At 48.5% G+C, this 13,724-nt stretch overlaps 1 protein-coding gene across 1 annotated transcript; it reads left to right on the top strand.

The window, feature by feature from the left end:
• Positions 1–4,964: 4,964 nt before the first annotated feature.
• On the top strand, positions 4,965–6,704 carry LOC144109627 (solute carrier family 22 member 7-like). The gene has a single exon (XM_077642446.1). The coding sequence runs from the start codon at positions 4,965–4,967 to the stop codon at positions 6,702–6,704; it is 1,740 nt and encodes a 579-aa protein (XP_077498572.1).
• Positions 6,705–13,724: the final 7,020 nt, after the last annotated feature.

The raw sequence follows: 13,724 nt of genomic DNA, 5'->3' as shown, positions 1-13,724 counted from the left end.
TTCTTCTTTTGTTGCATACAAAAAGAACGGCGGTAGCACTGCCTTTCAAAATTTATTTCATCAGAGGAGCAACTTAGCTTCAAAGCGGCTGTCGAAACTTATGCCTTGCTTTGAAAAACGAATATCCTTGGCCATGCTGAATAACCTCTACCCTCATGCAGGTTAGGACCGTCAGGTGTTCTACAAGGAAAGTTTTCTCAACCTTGATCACTAATAAAAAAAATAGTAAAAATCATTACGTCACTCATCATACAGTGGAGAATTCAAATATTCAATGTGTCATATAGACACATCATGTTGATATTTGAGAATTTGTAGTCCGCGTCACTTTTGGGTGCTGCAGCGAGTTCTTAGTGGCAGTGGTCTCTCTGTAGTCACCGCAAAGCGGTACTGTGCCCCTGTACTAAATAGTTAGTGGAAACTAAAGCTAACAATACGTAGCTGGTCCGCTGAATTGTGCGCCACGCTTTTCAACTTCACAGTCTGAGCAACTCTCTTTCAAATAAAATAGGTTTAACAAAATGCACTGAATGCACTGTCAAAACACAGCGCATACACTATTTCATCTTTCCGCCAAACTTCATCTTCCACCCAATGTTCTCTTTCCCCTTTTTCCCCAGAACCATCTCCCCACCTCATAATTCGGACCATTAGAAAGATAAGACAAAGCAAGCGATACCAGTAAAACAAGCACGGCCAAACATAACTTTCGAGTACGTTTTTGAAGGCTAGTTGGTCCATTACTGGAACTAATTTTTGAGCGCAGAAGGACAGCACAGGGAGGAACTAACTTGACAGGACAAAGGCTAAATAACAACTCAGGTTCTTATTGACAGACCCGTTGGTTTAATCTTTACATTTTTTTCAAACTTGGATTAATCCCGAAAAGTACCTCAATAAAAATTTGTCAAGACCATCCCGCCACGAACACTATCTTACCATATGTTCTCTATTTGCAGGAACAAACACGTACAAATTCTCATTTTTTCCACGCACGATATCAGACTGGAACGCACTATCGATCGACTTACCATTCTTATCGCCCGGCAATTGACCTGTGATATGTTGAACTGTGATTTGCCTTTTCATTGTATTTATCAATGTGCTACTGGATTATTTATTCTTTGTCTTTCTTTTTGCTGTATATTGATTGTAATAACTCTCCTGCTTGGGCATGGTACGCCTGCAGTATTTCTGAAGTAAATAAACAATACAGGAGCTGCACATATCAACAAAGTGAAAGAAAAGAATTCACACAATAACATATCATACGAGCAGCTACTGCATAAAAGCAAGTGGTCTTTCCCTCCGCGATGGCTCACTGGTTATGGCGTTCGGCTGCTGACCCCAAAGATGCGGGTTCGATCCCAGCCGCGGCGTTCGAATTTTGATGGAGGCGAAATTCTAAATGGCCGTCTACTGTGCGATGTCAGTGCTCGTTAAAGAACCCCAGGTGGTCGAAATCTTCGGAGCCCTTCACTACGGCGTCCCTCATATCAGTCGCTTTGGGACATTAAAACCCACATAAACCATAAAACATAAGAGAAAGTGGTCTGTCCATAAAAACCTGAGTTGTTAGCACTCTGCGCTGTTAAGTTCGTTTTTTGCTGTGCAATTTATCTGCGCTAAACACTATTTTTCACTGCGCGCACGACAGAAATTAGCGGCGCACATAAACGTTGCTGCCCAGAGCAGCCTCCATGGTCTGAATTCTCCGAATGCGGGTATTTATCGATTCGGCCGTACCATCCACCTCATCATAGCTTCCGTTTAGGGAATGTCCCCACCACGCGTGTTTTCACCTCTCCCTCCCCACCTCATAGCGACTAGTGTAACCGGGCACCCAAGTGTCCTTAGCCAATGTGAGAAGCACTAAATGTACCATCTATTCCTAGAACAGCCCAAGCGCAGCTTTGCATCTCAATGCTTGAGACATGTTAGGGACACACGTACTCTTCCCGTTACACTGGTCTACGCTTTCAGCGCGTCGTTTATGCTTTGGAGGCATTCAACCCGGCAGTAAAGGGCGAAGAGCTTCGCCGGCACAAAGAGCAGTTCTCTATGTTTGGAGAAGTAATTTTGGAAGTCTTTAATTCGCTGCTAAACGATGGCTTCAAAGTAAGTAACACTGATAAATTGCTCGACCACAGCAGTTATGCATTACATTGCAAATCACGTTCCATTACGAATGATCAAGGTTGTCGTGCACAGCATCAAACAGTGGTTTCGTGGATTGCAGCAGTGGTTCACTGCAAATCAAAGTATGCCTGTCGGTGCTGGTACGGACCCGAAGACGATGGCAGTGATGCGAGACGGAGCGTTCGCACTGGGCCTGCTGTCTTTCAAAGCATTTTGTCGTCATGTCATGTTGCAATTTTCGGCTTGCCAGAGTAATACAATATTGTTCGGCTCAGGGACCCCTATACCTCTGCACCGAATGATGCGCTGTACGCCTGCGCTCGCGCTCTACATCGCCAGCGATCAGGTTCAAGGGAACCGACGAGATGCGAAATGTGCAGCATCTACTGCGCACGCTGCAACTTCGCCCGCCACGTCGGCTAAGCCGAGAAAACGAAAATGAAAATTGGTTTTTCGGGAAAGGAAATGGCGCAGTATCAGTATCACATGTCTCGGTGGACACCCGAACCGCTCCGCAAAGGAAAGTGGGGCTGAGAGAAGAAAGGAAGAGATGCCGTAGTGGGGGGCTCCGGAACAATCTCGATCACCTGGAGATCTTTAGCGTGCACTGACATCGCACAGCACACGGGCGCCTTTTTGCGTTTCGCCTCCATTGAAAAAAAAAAGCGCCTGCCCGGCGTTTGTTAAACGCATGTTGCACTTAACGACACTTGTTCAAACGCTTGATCAAACTTTACAGCGCAAGTTGGTCGGACGTAAACAGAATTGACACGTTTTACTCAATTGCGAAATGCATTAGGCGAAATTTTTTTTGGCTGCCAAGGATGCTGTTATTTAAGCAACTGGTGAACCCGCAAGGAAGAGCTCTCCTTATTCTACTATCCGCAGCCGTGCGCTCTCAATACTCATCAGCTACATATATACCAGTTGTTTCAGAGAAGCCCGCCACTAATTTTTTTAAATTTGCCTTTTGAAGTATGAAGACTGCTTCTGCTGCAGAGTAATACTAGTGTTAGCGGACATCAAAATAACATGTGAACTATTAACGCGATAGCGTTAAGTGTCCTGTGCCGCAGATAAGATGGCGTCGTCGTCGGCTTCGTTAGTAGTCAGCGAAAAGTCCACAAAAAAATTCCCAGAGAGGCAACCTGTGTGGACCGCCTAGGTGTCCCATTTAGCTCACGTGACCTTTTGACGTTATCACAGCCTACCCACCGGATTGTGAGCGAAGTTCCCACAGTGGCAGGTGGTAGTTCACTTAATGATTAGTCGTGAGAGGTTGCTTGGGAAGCGCAAACTGGGTCTCACAAACCCCACCGGTGGCAGCTCCTGTCATCGCAGGGCAGTGGCGCATCGCTTTACTGCCACACCACTGCGCCAGGGGTGTTATGAGGACTCTCAGCGATCTATGGATGTAATGTAGAGGGAACTTAAGCGCCCCTGCAGTTTTCAGGCTGGTTAACTAATTTCTGATAACTAGTATTGCAGTTAGGCTCCTGACTGCAATTAGAGATTGCTAGCGGGCCGTTAGCAATCACCTTATAAGCATTTGGAATTTCGGAAACGAAACGTGGTTACCCTCTTCACTGTACCTGCGCAAATGTTGGCCATCTCAGGCCACAAGACGCGCGCTTTCAAAGCGCAAATGCCTCTTGACCTAGCCTGTCCTGTCTGTGCTGTGATGTGATGTTCGCCGCTCCTCCAGCCTACATGGAAAAGAGAAAGTCAATGGTGCATGCGCCAGGGAGTGACGTTAGATGAGGACCGTTGCTTAGCCAGCGAATGTTTCGAATGCGGGCGTCTTTTGGTGCAAGATGGCCAAAATTTAGTCACCATAGCACTGAAAGGAATCGCTCTTTAAACAGATACGACTATTACTAACGACCAGCAACAAATCTATACCTGGAGCCAGGCGCTAACGGTAATAATTTAAAAGTTAATTGTAAGAAATTTCTTAACCAGCTTCCCAGTAAACATTTCTCAGCCATTCTCTGATGCCCGCCAACAATGGCAATGCTGTTTTTGCTATCGTCAAAAGCGTTCCCCGTTGGTTTTCTATGGCAGACTGAATTGTTCAGCGCGGTCTTTGGAAACACTTTAAAAGGTTTTGCTATATATCAGATGAATGGGCCATTATCTTCAATAATTCCAAAAGAGTACCTTACAATTTTCCATTTTTCAAAAAATTTGCCCGAGAATGTTAGACATGCAAAACTAAAAGCGATGAAAAAGAAACGAATTCTCAGGGTTCAAAGCAGAGGAAGAAGATGGCTGCCATAATATGTTGTTGTTGTTGTTAGCCTATCAAAAGATGGCACATACCCACACTGGGGGATCGGCCAAGAATCGGGTGGCTATTCACCTGAACGCAGTTAACAAAAAGGAAAAGCACGTGGGAGCGCAACACCGGTGAATTTTTCGTCATTAACAGAAAAGGGATGAGTGTTTTGATTTTAAAATTTTAAGAATAATAATAAAGAGAGGTATTAAATATTAATGATTTAGTCAAAATGTAATAATTGATAGAAAAGAAAAGGTTGGAACACTTAGCAAGGCAGTCGGCGAGATTCTATCAGGAAATTTTGAACAGCGGTGCAAACAGATCTGTGGCTGAACCCAAATGTGGTGGCGCCAAATGATAGCAAGAGCGGGCTGCTCAAACTAAGGCCAAGATGCTGCAAGGGCTCCTCCAGCAACCTTTTTCTCATATGTGACATATGCCTTAAGAGGGCGAAGAAGAAGAAGAATCATTCCGCCAGCTTAGGAAATAGTGTAAGCGCAGTGACTCTGATAATCGCAGAAGGCATCAGAGCGACAGAGCAGACATGGACCTTCTGTGTCCTGGACGCCTAGAAGGCAGAGACCTATTAGCCAGTGAAGAGTTCGACTGCAACGACGGCTTCGGTCACGGCGTCTTCCAGAGGCGCATGCTGGCACTCTACGCCCTCTCCTTGTTTTGCCTGTCCAGCCACATATACTCTATCCCGCTTATAGCAAAGGACGTCGACCACTGGTGCAAGCGACCACCGCACGCGAACGTGTCCACACTGGACTGGAAACACGTCGCCATTCCTCTGGAAGCGGACGGGCGCCCCAGCAGATGCCGAATGTACGAACACCCCAACGACCTCAACGACACCAGTACGGTACCATGCACAGCGTGGGACTACGACGACGAACTAGCTGTGACGTCAGTAGTAAGCCAATGGGACCTGGTGTGCGACAGGAAGTTCATGCTCTACGCTGTCCCCATCGTAAGCATTTTCAGCGTAGCCGCGTTCGGTATCACAGCCGGGTCTGCCGCCGACGCTAGGGGGCGTAGACCCGTCCTCATGACGTCGGTGGGGGTCCTGCTGGTGTCGACCGTTGGCCTCTGCGTCGCGACCACCTACGCTGTACACTCTGCAATGAAAGTGATCGCCTCGGGAAGCGTTTCCGCCGCGAACATCGTCGCCGGCGTCCTCTTGTTCGAGGTGACGACTCACGAAAACAGGCCCCTACACGTTGTGGTAGCCGGAGCAGTGGCGGTCGTCATCACAGATCTGTGGGGCGCGATCATGGGACCGATGAAAATTCACTGGGCGTTGAAGCAAGCAGTTTTCCTGGCGCCAACGTACTTATCAGCCTCCACTCTGTGCTTGGTGATCGAGTCCCCCAGGTGGCTGGTATCGAAGGCCCGCTTTCGGGCCACAGAAGACGTCATGCTTGCAGCTGCCGGTGCAAACCAATTCCCCCTGCAAAACACAGGGAGCCTAATGAACAAGCTGAAGGCGAAAGCAGCCGGAAAGAGCGATCAAAGTAACCGGTCGTTCGCCCTGGATTTGCTGCAAGGTGTGTCCGTTCGCAAGCGCTCTCTCGTCGCCTTCTTCTCCTGCTTCTCAATATACTTTGTTCTGCGAGTGGTGGTGCTGTCTTCAGTGATGCGAGCTGCCACCATCCTGCCCTGGATTTCCTTCGGCGTCGTCGCGCTCAGCTTGGCCGCGATGTTATTTGTGATAACGAGAGTGACCATGCTCGTCTTTATCAGCACCTGTTTCGCAATGCTCGGCGTAGTTCTCTGCCTCCTGAGCCTGGCCTCCGGATTCGAGCCAGTGATACTGAGCCAAGCCCTGGCCGTGTGCGCCAAGGCGCTCGGTCTGATCGGAAACATTGTGTGGGGCGCCTACAGCCTGGAGCTCTTCCCGACCGCGGTTCGTGGAACCGCCTTCGGCTGGATATACGGGTTCGGAGGTCTGGGTGCCGTGTCGGCCGCTGTCATCGCGCGGTTGAAGGCCGTGGGCCGAGAGGACGTGGTCTTTGCCGTGTCCGGAAGCCTCATGTTCGCCTCGCTGCTGGCCGTGGGGATGCTGCCTCGAAACACGACGGTCGAATGCGCCAGGACTTCCGTCAGACGCGCTTCCTTTTCCAAGCAGCAAAGCATGGAGCACATGAGGAACACACTGGAGGTGAAAGAAGACCGGGCCACTGCCGATACCGGGAGCCTGCGAGGAAGCCACTCCCGCCGCGACAAATCCAGGTCGAAGAAGAGCACCCCATCGAGTGGCTCCATCGCCAGCAAACGCTAATGGCCTGTCGCGCTGGTTTTATACGTTGGCCATTGAATGTGCATTAGTACAGCATACAGTTCTTCTAAAACCTTCACATTTGTGCCGTATATTGTACCGACAACGTCCAGTGAATGTCCATTGGTACAGCATACAGTGCTTCTAAAACCTTTACAGTTGTGCCGTATTTTGTACCGACAACGTCCAGTGAATGTCCATTAGTACAGTATACAGTCCTTCTAAAACCTTTACATTTGTGCCATATATTGTACCGACAACGTCCAGTGAATGTCCATTAGTACAGTATACAGTCCTTCTAAAACCTTTACATTTGTGCCGTATTTTGTACCTACAACTTCCAGTGAATGTGCATTAGTAGAGTATACCGTTCTTCGACCTTCATATTTGTGACGTATTTTGTATCGATAACGTCGACATTAACTTGTTTGGTTTTTCTGCGCGGTTATGCGTGTAGTGTTTAGCTTAGTAAACCTCTAACTCATGGGCTAGAGGTGCCCTATCGCTCGTTCCAGTAGTTTTCGATTGGTGTATCTCTTGCCTGAAGGACAAAAACTCGGGGGGGGGGGGGGGTGGATGACGGGTGTATAGAAGCAATGCAGTCCTGTGCTCGTGAACAAAGATGCAGACCAATTACCATATAATAAACTCTTAGCGGTGTGTTCTGTAACGGAAAAAAGCAATTTCAGGACAATAACATTCGAATTAAAATCAACAGTTGCACCAGATAGCTGCCCATAATATAGCGTCATCTGTAGTGGACATGAGTGCACACTGTTACAAAGTTATTTCCTTGAATCATTAATAAAACTTTGAAGCTTGAAATTTGCGGCGACATGTTTTGCCACTTAATGTGGCACTGGGTTCATGACTCGTTAAGCCTGTAGAAGGGTAACACATGCAGGAAAACGGCTCGCGGATAATTTTTTTGAAATGCTAGAGCATTTAAAGCACTGAAGTGTGCTCGTGAAAGCACAACAAGTAGCGACGATCAATTAAGTGCTTCTGATAACAGTGCATTCAATAAAGCAATTTTTTAAAGAACTCGGGGTTGGGTTCCCGTCTATAAACTTTAAGCTTTAAGTTTCCGCCCTCTGCCCCCTTGTCATAGTGTTCGATGGACACGTGAAAAACCCATTTCCTTTTCTGTCCTTTTTCTCTCTCCCTACGTGTAGGGAAGCCTACTGGGCATCGCCAGGTTAACCGATCTGGGTGGCTGGATATACCACCCGTCTGCGTGGCAGATGGCTCACCTAGGTCACGTCTGCTATAGACATTTCCACATTTGCCTTTTTGGTCGCAGCGCTATATTTCCACTGGGACTGTGCCAGCAGCGTTGTTTGGCGAATTTCATACTGGCATCTACTTCGTATGCACAGCGCAGTCCAAGACGCACGCGTGCTCAATCAAGCTATAGACAGTGAAAAGGTCTATAGGCTCTTCCGACATGCAGGACACAGCAGCAGTTGGCGCCTTCGCCACCGCCCTAAGGCAGCTACGTGATGAAGGCGTGAAAGAGCTGCGGATAAGTGTTTCAACGACTGTGCGCACGCGCTTATCTTATACGCACGTTTCACACACTTTGTTATGTTGTATGTAATATTGTGCGTACGTACTTATTCTTGCTGGTTTCTGCGCTCCGCGCAATGGTAAGGCGCCGGCATGCCGGCCGGTCGATGGCCTTGCAGTACTGCTAAAAAATAGGCCACATTTGCGTGGTGTATTTGGCGACGATTCAAACCTGGTCTGTGGCCGTCTGTAGGTTCGTCGACTGTTCGTTTACTTTTCTGATACCTTAATTTTGCTGTTCCTACTTTTCAAGCATCTAAGGCAGTGAGCCGGCACAATAAATGCGAGGGGGCAATATTGGCCTTCAAAAAATTTTTTTCTTGAACTATTAAAACGAAATGGCCGCGAATGAATAGCTAGCTGGTCGGTATTTGCGGTATTCGCCACCTGTTGCTGCTTTTAGTATTTGGTGTGTATAACTGCATGCAGCACATGGGCTATGGGGGACACCGTAGTTCAACACGAAGGCTGATTATGCAAGTTGGTTAACACACATCTCGCAGATTCAGCGCAACAAAAAACGAAGGACAATAAACAATACACGACACGGACGCCCATGTCCTCTATATTCCTCATTGCTCTTCCTTTTTATTGCTCTCAATCTGCAAATCTTCGCAGCGAAGGGCACATGATAAATTTGACCACCTGTGGTTAATTAACATGCAAGCTGACGCCGCACTGTACACGGGCAGTTTTGCATTCCGCCTCCATTTGATCCCGACCTGGAGCTCAGGAGCCTATGAACATAGGCACTGAGCCACCGCTGCGGATTGTCCCTGCTTTTGGCTCCATCGGCAGAAACGAAAGTGATTCGTAGATTCGGAATCTTCGACAGATTCAGGTTCCTCCAAAATGAAAGCCTACTGTGGCCGCCTGCGTGGCTGCCACAGCACCACGCGAGAGGTCCTCTTTTTATTTTCTACTGGTCCGGAAACGGGGTCGTTAAAATAAGACTTAAGTGGGGCTTCACGTGATCGGTGCCTTTGGACCGAGTGAAAGCGAACGGTTGGGAGGGTATTAAATCGAGGGGTAAAAAAAAATGGCGGTGGTTTAGCTCTGGTTAAACCTGGAGTGACGCGATAGCTACAGCTGGCCGAGTTGGACTCGGTCACGTGACCAACCACGTGTCGAACCATGTGATCAGCCACGGCGCAGCGCCGCACCACGGTACCAACCACGTGACAGCGTGGCGGCGCAGCCAAAGGGTGGCGCGCAGCCACGCTGAAGGCTCGAAATGCTATGTATACTGTAATGTAGCGGTCGCTAAAAAAAAAAAAATTGGACACTTCGCTTCCGCGCTGGGTATCTGAATAAATGCCTGTTTACGATTTCTCCGTACGCTGCCGCTATACACCTACGAAGTGGTTTTGGAAAACCGTTTTTTCAGCGCTATGTGGACATATTTTTTGTCGAAGGTTTTTATTGTAAGCTGTGCTGCTTCCATGGGTATATTACCGTATTTGTGCCGTACTAGATATCGCACAACTTACGTAGTCTCCGATGACCGCATTCCTCAAGTGTACAAAGTCGTTATCTCCAAATGGACGTGGTTTAAAGCTTGCAAAAAAAGCGGTCGACGCCGTTACCTTGTCGGACGCGGAAGTTGCCTGAAAACACCAACCCCAACAGACGGAGCAGCCTGTTACTGCTTTCGAACACTTTTATGTAGATGTTAATTATTTGTGGCTAAAGTTTTCTGGGACCCCCGTTGGGCTACTGTTATTCAGCAATTGTAAGTGCTTCTTCAGCCGAGATAACTTGAAAGTAAAAATGGACCGCACTTGGAGCTCCAAGCAATCGATGTGGTCCTGAGCTGCCACCCTGTGGCTGCGCCACCACGCTGTCACGTGGTTGGTCAAGCGGTGCGGAGCAGCTGTCGGCGGCGCGGCGCCGAGGCTGATCAGTGGTTCGTCACGTGGCTGGTCACGTGACCGAGTTCCACTCAGGCAGTTGTTGCTATCGCGTCACTCCAGGTTTAACCAGAGCTAAACCACCGCCAATTTTTTTCCCTCTTCGCTACTGCTGCGTATAACTAGAGAAGTGGAAGAGGAAGAGCTGCCCACTGGTATGCACCAGGCGTCTTCAAACTCAAATGCACTCCTAGAGAGCAGTGGCAGCCCGGCCCTGCTGGCCAGCTCTGACCTCACCGAACGGCTTAAGCTGATCGAAGCAGTCGAGAAGGCTACAAGAGGCAGTGCAGTCCTGGACTAACGACCCAACGCTGCTCTCGAATGAATACTTTTGGGATTTCCAATAAAGGTTTTCAGTCAATAAATCAATCAACCTGCAAACACGAGCTTGGGTGGCTTTCTCACCGTCACTGATCCATGCAACGCGCCTCGTTCGGCGCCTAGCGGCCGACGCGTTAAAAGAACGCGATGCAGAACAAGCGTTAGGACCAACCAGTAAAGCGTCAAGCCTGACAAGACCGCGCCCTTCGACCAGCGTAGAATGCGAGCCCACTTTCCATCGACGTCAGGACACTGCAGCCATTTCTGAGAGCAAAATAGCATATCGTTACGAGCCAATGAGAATCACATGTGCTCCCTGAAAGAGAGCGCGACCCTGATGTGGGCATTCGCTTGCAGACCCACTTGACCTCCCCTCTATGTACGTCACACACGTCACTTCACAAGTGACTGCATGACACTGAAGAAGGAGAAGTCCCACATTTTAATATTCTTGAGCATTTAATGCACCGAAATTCTGTTCGGATCAACCGTTGCCACTGAATGGACAAAATCTTACAATCCTAATTCTTACTGTTTTTACTTTTTCAAGCAAAGTACGCGGAGATCTTTACTGGCATGCCACGGCTTTCCGGAGGCCGGCGAGTGGCTCCATGTTGAGTATTTTGGCAGCGAGGACGTGTCGAAGAAACGTACGCTGCCGTACCACCGGCTCCGGGTCTGATTGCCGTGTGCCGTAGGAGGACATACGACTGTGCCTCTCTTTGAGAGCCTGCGTTCGTTGTCAAGAGGAAGCAAAAGTCGCTCATTAAAGAGACACGGATTATTGAATTACAGTGCAGTCTTCACGTAAACGCAACTCACAAGGTACTCAGAATATGGCTCAGTTCATAGTCTTTCTTCCGCCATGACTCAGTGGTTAAGGCGCTGGGCTGCTGATCCGAAAGATGCGGGTTAAATCCCAGCCGCGGCGTTCGAATTTCCATGGAGGCGAAATTCTAGAGGCACGTGTACTGTGCGATGTCAGTGCTCGTTAAAGAACCCCAGGTGGTCGAAATCTCCGGAGCCCTTCCCTACGGCGTCCCTCATATCAGTCGCTTTTGGACGTTAAAACCCACATAAACCATAAAACATTAGAGAAAGTGGTCTGTCCATAAAAACCTGAGTTGTTAGCACTCTGCGCTGTTAAGTTCGTTTTTTGCTGTGCTATTTATCTGCGCTAAAAACTATTTTTCACTGCGCGCACGACAGAAATTAGCGGCGTACATAAACGTTGCTGCCCAGAGCAGCCTCCATGGTCCGAGTCCTCCGAATGCGGGTATTTATCGATTCGGCCGTACTATCCACCTCATCATAGCTTCCGTTTGGGGAATGTCCCCACCACGCGTGTTTTCACCTTTCCCTCCCCACCTCATAGCGACTAGTGTAACCGGGCACCCAAGTGTCCTTAGCCAATGTGCGAAGCACTAAATGTACCATCTACTCCTAGAACAGCCCAAGCGCAGCTTTTCATCTCAATGCTTGAGACATGTTAGGGACACACGCACTCTTCCCGTTACACTGGCCTACGCTTTCAGCGCGTCGTTTCTGCTTTGGAGGCATTCAACCCGGCAGTAAAGGGCGAAGAGCTTCGCCGGCACAAAGAGCAGTTCTCTATGTTCGGAGAAGTAATTTTGGAAGTCTTTAATTCGCTGCTAAACGATGGCTTCAAAGTAAGTAACATTGATAAATTGCTCGACCACAGCAGTTATGCATTACATTGCAAATCACGTTCCATTACGAATGATCAAGGTTGTCGTGCACAGCATCAAACAGTGGTTTCGCGGATTGCAGCAGTGGTTCACTGCAAATCAAAGTATGCCTGTCGATGCTGGTACGGACCCGAAGACGATGGCAGTGATGCGAGACGGAGCGTTCGCACTGGGCCTGCTGTCTTTCAAAGCATTTTGTCGTCATGTCATGTTGCGGTTTTCGGCTTGCCAGAGTAATACAATATTGTTCGGCTCAGGGACCCCTATACCTCTGCACCGAATGATGCGCTGTACGCCTGCGCTCGCGCTCTACATCGCCAGCGATCAGGTTCAAGGGAACCGACGAGATGCGAAATGTGCAGCATCTACTGCGCACGCTGCAACTTCGCCCGCCACGTCGGCTAAGCCGAGAAAACGAAAATGAAAATTGGTTTTTCGGGAAAGGAAATGGCGCAGTATCAGTATCACATGTCTCGGTGGACACCCGAACCGCTCCGCAAAAGAAAGTGGGGCTGAGAGAAGAAAGGAAGAAAGAGATGCCGTAGTGGAGGGCTCCGGAACAATCTCGATCACCTGGAGATCTTTAGCGTGCACTGACATCGCACAGCACACGGGCGCGTTTTTGCGTTTCGCCTCCATTGAAAAAAAAAAAGCGCCTGCCCGGCGTTTGTTAAACGCATGTTGCACTTAACGACACTTATTCAAACGCTTGATCAAACTTTACAGCGCAAGTTGGTCGGACGTAAACAGAATTGACATGTTTTACTCAATTGCGAAATGCATTAGGCGAATTTTTTTTTTGGCTGCCAAGGGTGCTGTTATTTAAGCAACTGGTGAACCCGCAAGGAAGAGCTCTCCTTATTCTACTATCCGCAGCCGTGCGCTCTCAATACTCATCAGCTACATATATACCAGTTGTTTCAGAGAAGCCCGCCACTAATTTTTTTAAATTTGCCTTTTGAAGTATGAAGACTGCTTCTGCTGCAGAGTAATACTAGTGTTAGCGGACATCAAAATAACATGTGAACTATTAACGCGATAGCGTTAAGTGCAAACTGGGTCTCACAAACCCCACCGGAGGCAGCTCCTATCATCGCAGGGCAGTGGCGCATCGCTTTACTGCCACACCACTGCGCCAGGGGTGTTATGAGGACTCTCAGCAATCTATGGATGTAATGTAGAGAAAACTTAAGCGCCCCTGCAGTTTTTAGGCTGGTTAACTAATTTCTGATAACTAGTATTGCAGATAGGCGCCTGACTGCAATTAGAGATTGCTAGTGGGCCGTTAGTAATGACCATATAAGTATTTAGAATTTCGGAAACGAAACGCGATTACCCTCTTCACTATGCCTGCGCAAATTTTGGCCATTTCAGGCCACAAGACGCGCGCTCTCAAAGCGCAAGTGCCGCTTGACCTAGCCTGTCCTGTCTGTGCTGTGGTGTTCACCGCTCCTCCAGCCTTCATGGAAAAGAGAAGGTCAATGATGCATGCGCCAGGGAGTGACGTTAGATGA

The sequence above is a fragment of the Amblyomma americanum genome, chromosome 11 (genome assembly GCF_052857255.1).
Source record: "Amblyomma americanum isolate KBUSLIRL-KWMA chromosome 11, ASM5285725v1, whole genome shotgun sequence".
In the NCBI taxonomy this organism is placed as follows: domain Eukaryota; kingdom Metazoa; phylum Arthropoda; class Arachnida; order Ixodida; family Ixodidae; genus Amblyomma; species Amblyomma americanum.
The sequence above is the reverse complement of the archived record's forward strand: the minus strand, read 5'-3'. Positions and strand labels throughout refer to the sequence as shown.